Consider the following 12,918-nt stretch of genomic DNA (forward strand, 5'->3'; position numbering starts at 1 on the left):
TAGCAGTGCCAGCTTCTCCATTTTTCGGTAAAATGTTCGCTCCATTTCCTGTTTCCTGTCTGTGATCCAGGGGGCGGGGACGGATTTGGACATCCCAATCTGCCGGTATCAGGATCACTCTGATCCAATCCGGCAAAGTTTTGAAATACCGGCATAGATCAGGTTGATCTGTGGCTGAGGACCGGGGGATTTGGTTATCTGGATTATTCTGATCTGGATTACAAATTTTGAAAAACCGGGTCTGAGACATCCTTCTTGTTCTTCTTGTGTTGATGGTACACATAGAAAGCAGCCTCGTATTGAGGGGCTGTCATTGGAACGATGCATTCCTTATGATTCTGAATCCAGGGACGTCTCGCTCTTCTCTCTCCCTGTGTGTGTGTGTTTCTGCCTGTGTGTCTGTGAGAGAGAGAGAGAGATGGCTGCACTGTGTGAATGTAAAGTGCTTCGTGGGTACAGATGGCGTCCCCCATGCTTCCTCAGTGAAGCTCCAGCTCCCAAACGTCTTGTTCAAGTCACATCGATCATTTTTAGAGGCCTAGCACAGTGCAGAGACGGGAGCCGTCTACTTATTCAGTGTGGCAGATGTCAACTCCGGGCTATTTATCTTTTCCAACTAGATTCAGGCTTGTGTCGAGGAGATTCGGCCTCCGCTACGCCCCGCCCCCAAGACTGTCGGTGTTATCGTGAAGCCCATACTGTCACTAACTGCACTTTATTCTCACTATGCACAGTTGTGGGAGACTCTTTGTGTTCAAGCACCAGTGGTTTATATAATTATAAATGTTTAAAAAAAAATATTCTGGTATTTGTAAATTCCATGTATGTACGCCGACAGTCTAAGTGAAACCGGAGTCACAGGCCATGTATGTGCACACATACATGGCCAATAAAGCTGATTCTGAAAGTGATGATAATGAAGAGCCATGTTTACCTGCCTTTACCTTGCCTCTCTCCTCTGACCTCACCTGACCCGGAGTGCTCTCCTGTCTCCTCCAGGCATCGGGGGAAACCTGGTGGCGATCCAGGCCAGCAGGTTCTCCACCCACCTGCATTTCCACTGCGCTCCCGGGGAGGTTCCCGACGAGGCCAAGGGCTGCTACTACCCCTGCCGCACATTCTGGGGTAAAGGTGAGTACCGCTGCTGACCAGCTCATGGCTACGATGCCGAGGCCTCGCTTGGTACCATGTTTACGATTACACACGTGGATGCTTTACATAGACCATTATTCCCTTTTCAACTGAGGGTCATTTCAATAATTAAAGTCACATGAGCTGCAATATGTTGTTATGGAATTACACACATAAGACTTAGCACAAGGATAACACACTTTCCTTTATATGTTGTGGCGGCACACAATACAAAACATTTAATCTTCCACAAGATGTATTTGTTTTGCTATGATTGGATATACAATCAAGGAAGTGCTGATTTCCTCCCATGTAGCCACCATGAACACTAGTGTTGGGTCAGTAAAGTGGTGTTGAAGATGATTCTTTTGTTATCGAGAGACTCAAGTTTCTTTCAGTATTTGTCTCTCATTCACCTGTAACATCCCTTTTTTGTTTTATTTCCTCAGGAGCCAATCATCGCTCTGCTCAGGTGCTCATCCTTTTGGTGATCCCCGGTCACCTGATCTTCCTCTACACCATCCACCTGATGAAGAGAGGACACACCACCCTGACCCCCATCTTCATGTCCGTGTACCTGGCTGCTGCCATGCTGCAGGTGAGCTGGAGGCTTCTGCACTTCATTTATTGTTCATGACTCGAGTCTTGAAGCTCGGGGGACATTTCTTCCACAATCCAGAGTCTTAATATAGCCGTTATTAATGCTGCTTTAAAGGGTTTTATTTTCAAGATGACTTTGACTACAAAACAACAGCTCCGTCTCACGGGATTAACCAGACCCAGAGCCTTCATTTAGGCTTCAAGTGTTATTGAAGCCATACATAAGTATGTTGATGATGTTGATGGCCGATAAAAAAATGTAAAAAAAGCACAAACATCTCTGTCCGTGTCTGAGCAGCGGCGATAGTTAAGAGTAGTGAGTGAGGCATTATCAAATAGACAAATTGTCACCGACACCACGGTGTTCTTTTAGTCTAACAATTAAACAAAATAAACCTGCAGAAGGTAAAAGGAAAAAAGACGATTGCACCTTTTCACTTATTAAATAGAAAAATGTAACTTCCTGAATGAATGGGATTAGTTGCTGTGTTAACGCTTCACGCTTCATTAAAACTTGACGGAAACAAAAACAACTGAGCGGCTTGGTCGAAACACTCCCTTCATAAACCCAGTCGGTGTCGGCTGAGCAGCATCTCGCACTCCTTTCTTCAGAGGCAGACCTTTTTTAAATAAGCAAAATGAAATGACAAACATTTCCAAAACATCTGGATGGCCAATAGCACGACGTAGAGGATATATTGGCCCAACCCCTGAGGACGTACGCACATGACTGGAGAGAGTCTGCAACATGTGACGATAACATGACTTCATGCTTCATCTCCAGAGGGTCTATCTGTGGTCTGGTTCTGAGTGGTGTTGGTGCTCGTAATAAACCCGTTCTGGCAGCAGTTCAGATAATTCTGAAGCAACAACTTGCTGGTTAGGACTGATGTGTGTAATAATTGAACGTCTGTGTTTCTGAGTACACCGGAAAGGTTCTGCACGGCTCCCCTGAACCTTGAATGCAGACGTTGAACATTAGGATCCTGGACCCCGGACGCCCTGGAACCCTTCCAACGAGCTGCTTTTAAGGGGGCCTCGGTCCCACAAGGATTATCAAATGGCAGAGACGTCTTTTATATTTACAACCACTAAAGAGAGTATGCTGTATTGATTGGATTTAAGAACCGTAAACACCACTTTGACTTTTGTTTTTTAAAATGTTGGACGTGGTTTACAAGCTGCATGTCGGAATGATTCATGAACTTCTTCCTGGTCTTTGTTGACCTGCGTCTGGGAACCGGGGCTCTGCAGTGAATGTGGGTTTCTGTGCAGTGTCACAGCAGCAAGGTGACTGCAGGAGGATTATTTATTGAAGCGTGCCGCAGAAATTACTCGGTGTTGTATCTGCTATGTCGTCAGTGTTTTGGAACCGACTCGGCCTAATAATTAACATCTGCTAAGTTAAGTGCTGCGGAAGATAATATGGAAGTGTAGTTACTTGGTTTTCCTAGATAACGAACATTAGAAGTGGACGTAGTCCTTTGAAAGCCTTGATTTGGGCCTTTTGGTCGCCATCTTGTTTTTTTGCAACCAGTGAACAGAAGTGACCATATTTGAACACGGATGAGTGGCCGGCTCTGATAGAAACCTGTCAATCACCTTGTAGCCCCGCCCTAAAGCATACCCTGCTTTATGATCTGTTTCTATAGCATTTGAACACATCGCGATGCCGTTAGAAACTACAGTTGCCGGTCAAAGGGCGGTTATTGCAGGTTTAGCAGAGTTGACGAAACTTCTTCCAAAGCACATTTCCAAAACGCTCCACTCTACATATCAATGTCTGCTCCTCTCATCTGCATTCCAAGTGTGTTCCCAACACTGATATTGAAGAGGGGAAAAAGGACTTGAAGCGATTGCTTTCATCTCTGGTATCAAACACGAGCCTCACCAGCAGGGTCCTGCATGGTACTCGGGTCTGTGGTTGAGTTGTAGACTGGTGATGTGATGAGAGCTGAAGCTGGTGACACCTGAAGAGGATCACCAGTCAAGGAGAATGCAGAGAACCGTTTCATGAACATTCATTTGAATGACTTCCGCGTTTGGAATGAGATTGTTTGGAGAGTGGGTGAGAGAGAAATTTCAGGAGACCCCAGTTTGGGCACTTGAATGAGGCAGAGGCAGGATTAGTTGCGGCCCCCAGTAGAGCCAGCCAGTGAGTAGACCCAGCCGGTGAGTAGACCCAGCCAGTGAGTAGACCCAGCCGGTGAGTAGACCCAGCCGGTGAGTAGACCCAGCCGGTGAGCAGACCCAGCCGGTGAGCAGACCCAGCCGGTGAGTAGACCCAGCCGGTGAGTAGACCCAGCCGGTGAGCAGACCCAGCCGGTGAGTAGACCCAGCCGGTGAGTAGACCCAGCCGGTGAGTAGACCCAGCCGGTGAGCAGACCCAGCCGGTGAGTAGACCCAGCCGGTGTGTAGACTCAGCCAGTGGTGTATGACAGCGTATCTGCAAAGTGAAACCACCGTCACCATGACTATGTATTTCATCCAATATCCCCAGAGCAAAGTACTAAATGTTTAATTACCACATGTACTGCATTTCAAATATCCAATTGTCTGAAACATCCATTTGGGATTCAATCACCTTACGGCGCCATTTGAGATAGTCCTCTCTGCCCTCCACGGGGGGGGGGGGGGGTCAGACGCACTCTGGCAAAGATGTCTGGAGCAGCGGCGGAATTCAATAATGTCACAAAGTAACCGTCTGCTTCTTTAATAGCAATTCAATTCAGTTTATTTGTATAGCCCAATTTCACAAATTACAAATTTGTCTCGGAGTGCTTTACAATCTGTACACATAGACATCCCTGCCCCAAAACCTCACATCGGACCAGGAAAAACTCCCAAATAACCCTTCAGGGGGAAAAAAAAAGGGAAGAAACCTGCAGGAGAGCAACAGAGGAGGATCCCTCTCCAGGATGGACAGGTGCAATAGATGTAATGTGTACAGAAGGACAGATTTAGAGTTTAAATACATTCAATGAATGTGACAGTGTATGAATAGTTCATAGTAGGCATATTCCACGATGGAGACCTCCACGATCCAGCAGGCAGATGGCGGTGGGGAGGAGGAGTGGGCGGAGTCTCTTAAGGAGAGAGAAAAGAGGAGATAGGTACTCAGTGCATCCTAAACGTCCCCCGGCAGCTATAAGCCTATAGCAGCATATCAAGGGGCTGGACCAGGTGAACCTGATTCAGCCCTAACTATAAGCTCTGTCAAAGAGGAAAGTCTTAAGTCGACTCTTAAACGAGGTGACTGTGTCTGCCTCCCGGACTGAAGGTGGAAGCTGGTTCCATAAAAGAGGAGCTTGATAACTAAAGGCTCTGGCTCCCATTCTACTTTTTAAGACTCTAGGAACTACAAGTAGTCCCGCATTTAGTGAGCGTAGCTCTCTAGTGGGGTAATATGGTACTACAAGCTCCTTAAGATATGATGGTGCATCACCAATCAAGGCTTTGTAGGTTAAGAGAAGAATTTTAAAAGTGATTCTTGATTTTACTGGGAGCCAGTGCAGAGCAGCTAGTGCAGGAGTGATGTGATCTCTTTTCTTAGTTTTAGTGAGAGCAAGCACTGCGGTTTGATGATGCTCCATTTAAAGAGATTTGTAAGCATTGCTGCAGCTACGAGTGACCTCATGGCGACCCCCCTCACCCCCCAGACTGGAGAGATGTACAATTCTGCATATTTTGGCATGCTACACATTTTTTTAAACATGAACAGACAGCTTAAACCATACACAAGGCGGCCTGGTGTAAAGGTGCTGTATGGGCCCACACAATGAGGCCATGCTGAATGAGGCAGCAGGTGCAATAAGTGTCACGGGTGTCAAAGAAGAAGAAAGAATCGTAGTTCCAGAGTTTGGGTGTCAAGGAGTTTTGAAAGGGCTTCAAGTTTCCCCCTGATAAATATGCATTTCTATGGCCACGTGTTAACGGCACTTTAGCAACGGGTCACCATCTCTCGCCCTGAAGTCCAAACCTCGTCACGTGAGTGGAGGCCGAGTCCTCCGGTCAGGGGTCCTGCACATCTAATCCGTCGCTTGGTGTGGAATCCACATTTTCAGGTTTTGTTCACTCTTCACAGATGAATTTTAATTATAACGTTAACCCTTAAGCATAAACAATGTCTTGCAGAGCCGCTGACAATCAAAAAAAGGGCCCCGCAGCTGGTATGTGTAATTATTCAGCCCACAATACAGCGTGTATTTCGAAGACTTTCTGTACTCTGAATTTTCACAGGCTTCGGCCCAGAAATGAAAAACACGGTTTCTACTTTGTATTTTGAGTCATTAAGACGCCACGCAGTTAATAATGAAAATGTGACATGAGGAAACAAAACGTCAATATTACATTAATGGAACAAATAGAAAGCCAAAAACGATTGAATGTGAAATGGATCCACAGGCAGCTGCTGCTGTTTCTGACCCGACAGCAGGATTTTAATTTCAACTCATGCATCAAATTTTTACAAATAAATAGAGAAGAAGTAGGTTGTTTCACTTTGTATAGAACCATGAAGACAGAATAGAAGTATGAGATTTGATTATTCCTTTATTTATTTATTTTCCTCCACGGAGACGTAACGAGTTCACGTCTTTTCCTCCGACAGTGCGACGTGAGCGAAGTATATTCCACAAGGCGAATGTTTAGATGTGACACGGGAGAGACGGCAGATGGAGCGGGGGAGGGAACGCTCCACGAGACGTAGCTGGAGGGTTACAGGTTCACAAGAAGACTGAGCGTTTTAAATCCACGTGCGTTTGTACGGATGATGAATAAATACCTGCGCTGTTACGGTGCGTTCTCACCAAAAGCGTTGGAAAATTTCCAGGGCGACGAGATCCCACGTGAAGTCAAAGTACAGACGTGCGTGGTTGCGTTAGACGTGAAATTTTGCCAGGCGCCGCGTTTTAGGGCGTTGCGAACTTCGCATCTGGTTGAATTAATTAAACTTTTGGCAAAAACTTCGCAACTCGGGCCAATCAGCTCTTGAGTTGCAGTAACAGAAACTAAATGAGCCAAAATAATGCTCTTTGTCCTCGGATCATCTTAACATTAGCCGATGAATCATATCTTTTGATAACTGTCATGATTTAGACTCCTCCTAATCGTGCATCCAAATGAGACTTTTGTACCAAGTTTTACTATTGGCTGAGACTCAAGCCGAACGAGCAGGCTGATTGTGGGTCAAAAGGTCACGGGGTGTCACGTGAAGCTATGGGTCACGTAGAGATATTGATCATAAGGTAAGCAATGTGTGTTGGCTGGATTGAGCCACAAATGGAATGGAACAAGTGGATTTACATGGGCATTAGAGGGATTATACTAATGATCAAGTCCCTCAAACTGGGACCTCTAATTTAGTTCACTTCATGAGTTTGAAGTTTTTACAGTCAAGAAGTTTGAATATGACTTTGAACACCGGGACGAGCAATTTAGTGGCACAAATTGAGAGATGCGTCGGAGAATGATGAACGCTGCCAGAAGAAAGAAGATGTCCAACTCTGTTAGCTAGGGAGCCGGAGGAATCTCATCCAACCCACTCTGCTCCCAGCATGCACCGGGCTGAGCGGCAGTCCGACTCATTTCTGCCGCCGGCGTAATTGGCGAAAATTGACACGGAGGCGAGCTCGACCGTCTCGGGAGATCAAACAGACACCATTGAGGCGTTGAACACAGAGACGGAGGACAAACGGCCTGATGCCGCTGTTATACTTGTCTTTCATTTTCCTTTTTGTTTTGCCAAATTAAGGGAATTGGATTCATCTTAATCCTCGAAAGGCCGACAGCCTGAAACTTCTCTGGAGTTTCTCCCCGCCTTTGCCCCCCTGTCTTTATTTGTTGTCTCGGTGGTCGTCCAAGCTTTGTGATTGGCTGAGATTGAAGCCGATCGAGCAGGCTGACTCTGGGTCAAAAGGTCACGGGGCGTGACGTGTAGCTGGGGGTCACGTAGAGATATTGATCATAAGGTAAGCAATGTGTCTGTTGTCTATCTATATATTTGGTTTGGTCTGGCTGCGGTTGTTGAGTTGTATATTGGAGCATGTATAAATGGATGGCTTAGTCTTAGTTTAATTTGTTATACGGCATCATTATATTCGTTTTTGATTCATGAACACATGACCAAATTAACACGATTTGCCACCCGTTAATGAGGGCGGCATGATTACTTTTCTTAATTTTTTCAGATTCCTTATTTACTTTATTAAGATTGCATTCTGGCCAATGCATTCAGCCTCTTTGATGCGATTGGTCGATTCTACTTGGACCACCCAACGGAACCCAAGTCTTGTTGCTAGGCGGAATCGGTGAGCAACAGGACAAATTTCAAAGTGTGTAGATTATGATGCTACAACACACAGGATGTCGTCATGAACACAAGTAGATGGTCGGGTCTAAACGCTGGACGTACGCTCGGGAGACGCTCCACGGTGTCATGACTGCACGCCGCTGGCGGCCATTTTGTCATCACACCACCGCTGCTCCTCATATTCCCGATGACGGCCATGCTCTTTTTGTGTTTCGAGAATGTTTGCACACCACTCCGGACAGCCCATTCCCCCTTAAATGATGGACTCTTCCTTATCTTTTAATGGACTTCTCTTTTACTCTCGGCACGGTTGCCTCCACGCGTGGAAACGTGAATGATGAATAACTCTCTTAACTCTCCGACAGTCTGAGTGTTTATTCCGTTCTGCACAGTGTCTGGTAACTCTTGTTCCTCCAGCCCAACACCAGCGTTACTCGTCTCCATCTTGATATTCTTTGTATTCTTTTGGTGGAGGAGTAAACTCGGAGGCCTCTCCTTATTCTCTTTTCTTTTGCCATGAAAAAGCCTCAATCGGAATAAGAAAAGGAATATTTAGGCCCACTTTTCCAAAATATTAGTGACCACAAGAATAAGCATTGTATTTTTTATTTGTATCCACATTATTATCATCATAAAGAAGAGTTCATAGCCAAGTGGCTCTGTAAGGCTGTTCGCACCGTGCTGCTTTGAGCTAAATGCTAACGACAATAACGCACGCGCACACAAACACACACTCTTTATTTTATTTTGTATCGCAGAGAAATTATGAATATGTTCAAAGGATTTGTATTTCTTATTTATACTGTAGTATTCTTTCTGACATATATAATGTGGTTCCTACAGAAAGAGTTTATGCTTATTTCTCCTCTTAGCGTAGCATGGAAGATAGAAACAAAAGAAGCAGCCGGCACCTCTGAAGCTCACTCATAACTTTATTAAATCTGTGAGGACAAATTACTCTTACATTTCAGACTGTTCACCAGTCAATAAGTGGAAAGCCCAGGTGTTACAATTGCTTTCAGGGTTCGTAAAGTCATGGCAAACCTGGAAAAGTCATGCTATTTTAAAATGGTTAATTCCAGGCCTGGAAAAGAGCTGGGGGAAAGATATCCCCAAAAGTTTTGGAAAAGTCATGTTAATTTGTTATATTCATATGTGCATTTTTCGCTGAGTTTTAAATGAGTAATATGCTTGTAAAAGAATGACGCTCAAAATATAAGCCGGCATACGCTCTTCACACTCGGCGTACATCTTTCGCGCTGCAAGTGAACGCACCTTAACTGAAAAGACATGCATGTTTATTCTTTTAATCAAACAATTGTCTCTCATTCATTTGAGTCAATTTAGGTTATGTACTGTATGCTTTGGAATTCTCATTGTTAGTTTAAATACCACATTTTCTCACTTTTTCATTTTCACAAAATGTTTGGTGATGGAAATGTGGAAACCCACTGGTCCACATGTGCATGAACCCTGTGCTAAGCTTCCGGCTCTAGCTACACATTCACTCTGCAGACGACGGAGTGCTATCCACGTACTCCTCAAACTCTCAGACGGAAAGCAAAGCAGTGTTTCCATAACCGCCGAACCGATTCCTCCTGACCTCGATGAGGGTTTTAAATGCATCGATGTCTCCTCCGCCCGTTTCCCTCTAAGAGAAGTGACATCCCCGCCTGTTCCTCCTCCTCCAGGTGTTGCTGCTGCTGTGCATCGCAGACTGGATGGTGCACTCCATGTGGCGGAGCGGCAAGGACCCCGACAGCTTCGCCATCCCTTACCTGACGGCGCTGGGCGACCTGCTTGGCACCGCCCTGCTGGCGTTCAGCTTCCACTTCCTGTGGGTCATCGGAGACCAGGACAGCGACGTGGGCGACTGAGGCATCGTGGGAGCGCTTCACTGAAACCACATTAGGGTTTTGGGGAACTTCTTTCTGATCGTTTTTTTACTTTTTTTTATATGATACACAAAATACATAATATTCCATAAGTTTAGACTGTTCTCTGTTCATATTTCGAGCACTTGCAGAGGAGCAGGGAACCTCGCTGCTGCTGCCGAGGTGGTTCACTCTGCCCGCCAGGCGTCAGTCGGAGAACTGCTCCTTAAAAACATCTCTTTTGTTGGAGTATGTATTTTTGGGGCTTTACCTTTTTTTTTGGGATGTACTTGAGTTTTGTGCCAGGCTAAATTAATTCCAGTCTAATTCTATAGCGCTCTCTGCTGAATTTAAATGATTTCTTCTGCAGTGAATGATGCTGACAGAGTAAGGACATGGACAGAATTACTAAAAAGGCTCACAATTAAACTAATGGATAATGTGTAACGCTCTTTAAGGTACCTTAGCCGTTGAGATTTGACCCTTCACTAAACCACTCGTCCAATCAGTGCTTGGCAACCGCCCCTGGACGTGTCAGGTCTGTGTGTTTACGAGTAATAACTCAGTCTGGGTTGTTATAACCTGCAGCGGTACTTTGCTCTGTGGGGTTACAAATAACATCTTAAAAAAGCCCCGTTCACGGCGACCACGTCCACTTTTATAGTTGATCTGATGAAGTTGAGTCCAGAAGCCATGGTCCATCGCTCAAAGGTCATCCTCAAGGTCAACCTTAACAGTGACAGTTACAGGTCGTCAGCTTCTATATGAATACAACTGATCTTTGTCATGCAAACCAACTGGTTTAACACTGCAATACAAGGACGATGCATTTATTTTTTTAGTGTTGGTGTCTTTTAGGCTAATCGTGGCCTAAAAGACACAGGCACTAGTTTGGAGAGAGAAGGGAATGAGCTTCAAGTCAAACTGACCTGGGACCTGCAGCTCTGTGGCTCATCATGTGACATCAGTATTGCAGCCGAGCATCGAGTACACAGCCATCATGTCATCAGATAGCTGAGAGCAACTCGAGAATTTTACGTTGGCTAAATTAGCTCATTGAATGTCAGTTGGCCGAATTGTCAACAGAAGGTAAGAGGAGGCGGGTTTAGTGAACGGTCAACCAATCCACGGATGAACTCGTGTCTCTTTCCATCTTTCCAGCCTCCTGATGTTGTGTCGATATCCACAAAGCATGAACTCTTCTCTCTGTGATGTCATTCATGTCCTTCCTTTTGTCTGCCGCCCTCCGTTGTGCACAACGAGCGGCACAGAGACACCCCACGCTAATCAATACAACAACGTATGCATAGCATCTACACTCGTCCAATCAGCTGTCTTCTCATTAGGTTATGGTCACTTTTCATAGTTCTGTGTTTCAAAGGGTCCAGATGAAGATTGTTCAATGTGTGTCTCTGACTCCGGAGAAATTATATCTGTCTTCCCTAAATCCGACTTCCTCCTTTAATCTCAGCAGCATATTGTGTGAGCGTGTGCACGTGAGCGTGTGCACGTGAACGACCGATCAACTCCAACATGTGCCTCTTGAGATTCACTGGTCCACAAGGTATTTCTCTCTCCGTCACGCTATTAATGCAGTTTTTTCTTTCTACCGCATTGTGATGATGAGAAATTGATTCCTTTTGTACTTTTAGTTGTACGACGACTATTGTATTATTGAGGAGTGACACCATTTGAATTGCTGGCATGAAACTATTAGAGATCATAAGTTGTCATATTATAGAGGGTGACGTACATTTGCTATGAATGCCTTTATTTGTGTTCGTCGGTCTCAATAAATAAATGTCCTTCTGATGAAACGCGTCTCACTTGTGGTTCTTTTTGGGGGTTTGGCTCCTTTCGTCCAGTCGGCCACCCGGTGGTCGCCTGCTGCACTGCAGGGGGAGGAGCCGTAGTAGGGGAGCAAATAAACGGTAAAGATGTGCCTGAAGTAATCCCTAAATAGTATCCAACACATCAAGAAGTTCCAGAACTTTTCTCTGCTCACACAACAATTTCAGATTGGCAAAAGCATTTTTTAAAATATAAATATTTACTAATAATTAAACAATATGCTGTGCTTTTCACATATTAGGGAGTATTGCAAGTTAAAAAAGCTTTAAAAAAAAATCAAGTGCACACAGGACGACACACAATATAAAAGATGGTGTCATTAATAAATATGGTCTTTTGTATAGATGATATAGAGTCTGTGGATGTGGACTCATTACCTCATGGTCTTTTGGCCCCTGTCTCAGATGGGATTTGTGGATTCTCATGAGACTTCACAGTCTTGATACCGAACTGCATGCTCTCTGGGTTGAATAACTAATGGCTTTACCTTTATCTCCTCAAACACGGGGAGAAGCATTCCAACACAACTCACCTCTCGTGTGATCAAAGGCACCATGAATATCTCTTATTCGTGCTGATGGATGGTCTGAGAGTTCTTCAGATGAAGGACTCCCTATGGTTCAGGAGGTTTGTATCAACTGATAATTGCATCAAGACATCGACAAACGCATGATTATCATAGCACTTAACAACCCATTCCAGGCTGAGCATCTTCATTATTAAAGGGTGACGCCAGGCACGTGCACAGACATGTTGGGGGGCAGGTGCTCAAACCCCAAAAAAAGGGCACCCATTGGCAAAATGATTTTTCTATTGATCACTGTAACTTGAAGTGAGCAAGTAATTGGTTGTTACGAAACACCTGAAACACTTTGTGTCGTGAGAAGACATGAGAGCTGAAGACATGAGCGCCGCGGAGCATGTCGAGGCAAAATTCTCACAAGAACTCAAATAAATGCCCCGACAGATATCCAAACACATTTGGGGGGAATTGATGACAGAGAGAGTAAGTGTTATTCTTAAATACTGATGAATGAAGAAAAAATTTGTCTACGTCCCTGGGAAATAAATCTTGAGCCGGAGATGTGCCAGTTGTAGATTTACAATATCCTATTTCTGATGTTCAGTTGTGTCTATTCCCCAAGTCATGTG

At 44.9% G+C, this 12,918-nt stretch overlaps 1 protein-coding gene across 3 annotated transcripts in view; it reads left to right on the top strand.

The window, feature by feature from the left end:
• Positions 1-11,732, top strand: part of slc41a2b (solute carrier family 41 member 2b) — a 28,898-nt gene extending 17,166 nt beyond the window's left edge. For all 3 annotated transcript variants that reach the window (XM_056424679.1, XM_056424681.1, XM_056424680.1), the window contains 3 exons: positions 1,000-1,131; positions 1,581-1,729; positions 9,733-11,732. In XM_056424679.1, the coding sequence (XP_056280654.1) occupies positions 1,000-1,131; positions 1,581-1,729; positions 9,733-9,918 (467 nt within the window). In that variant the 3' untranslated portion in view covers positions 9,919-11,732. The remainder of the gene's footprint in view (positions 1-999; positions 1,132-1,580; positions 1,730-9,732) is intronic.
• Positions 11,733-12,918: the final 1,186 nt, after the last annotated feature.

This window comes from Pseudoliparis swirei, chromosome 10 (genome assembly GCF_029220125.1).
Source record: "Pseudoliparis swirei isolate HS2019 ecotype Mariana Trench chromosome 10, NWPU_hadal_v1, whole genome shotgun sequence".
Classification (NCBI taxonomy): domain Eukaryota; kingdom Metazoa; phylum Chordata; class Actinopteri; order Perciformes; family Liparidae; genus Pseudoliparis; species Pseudoliparis swirei.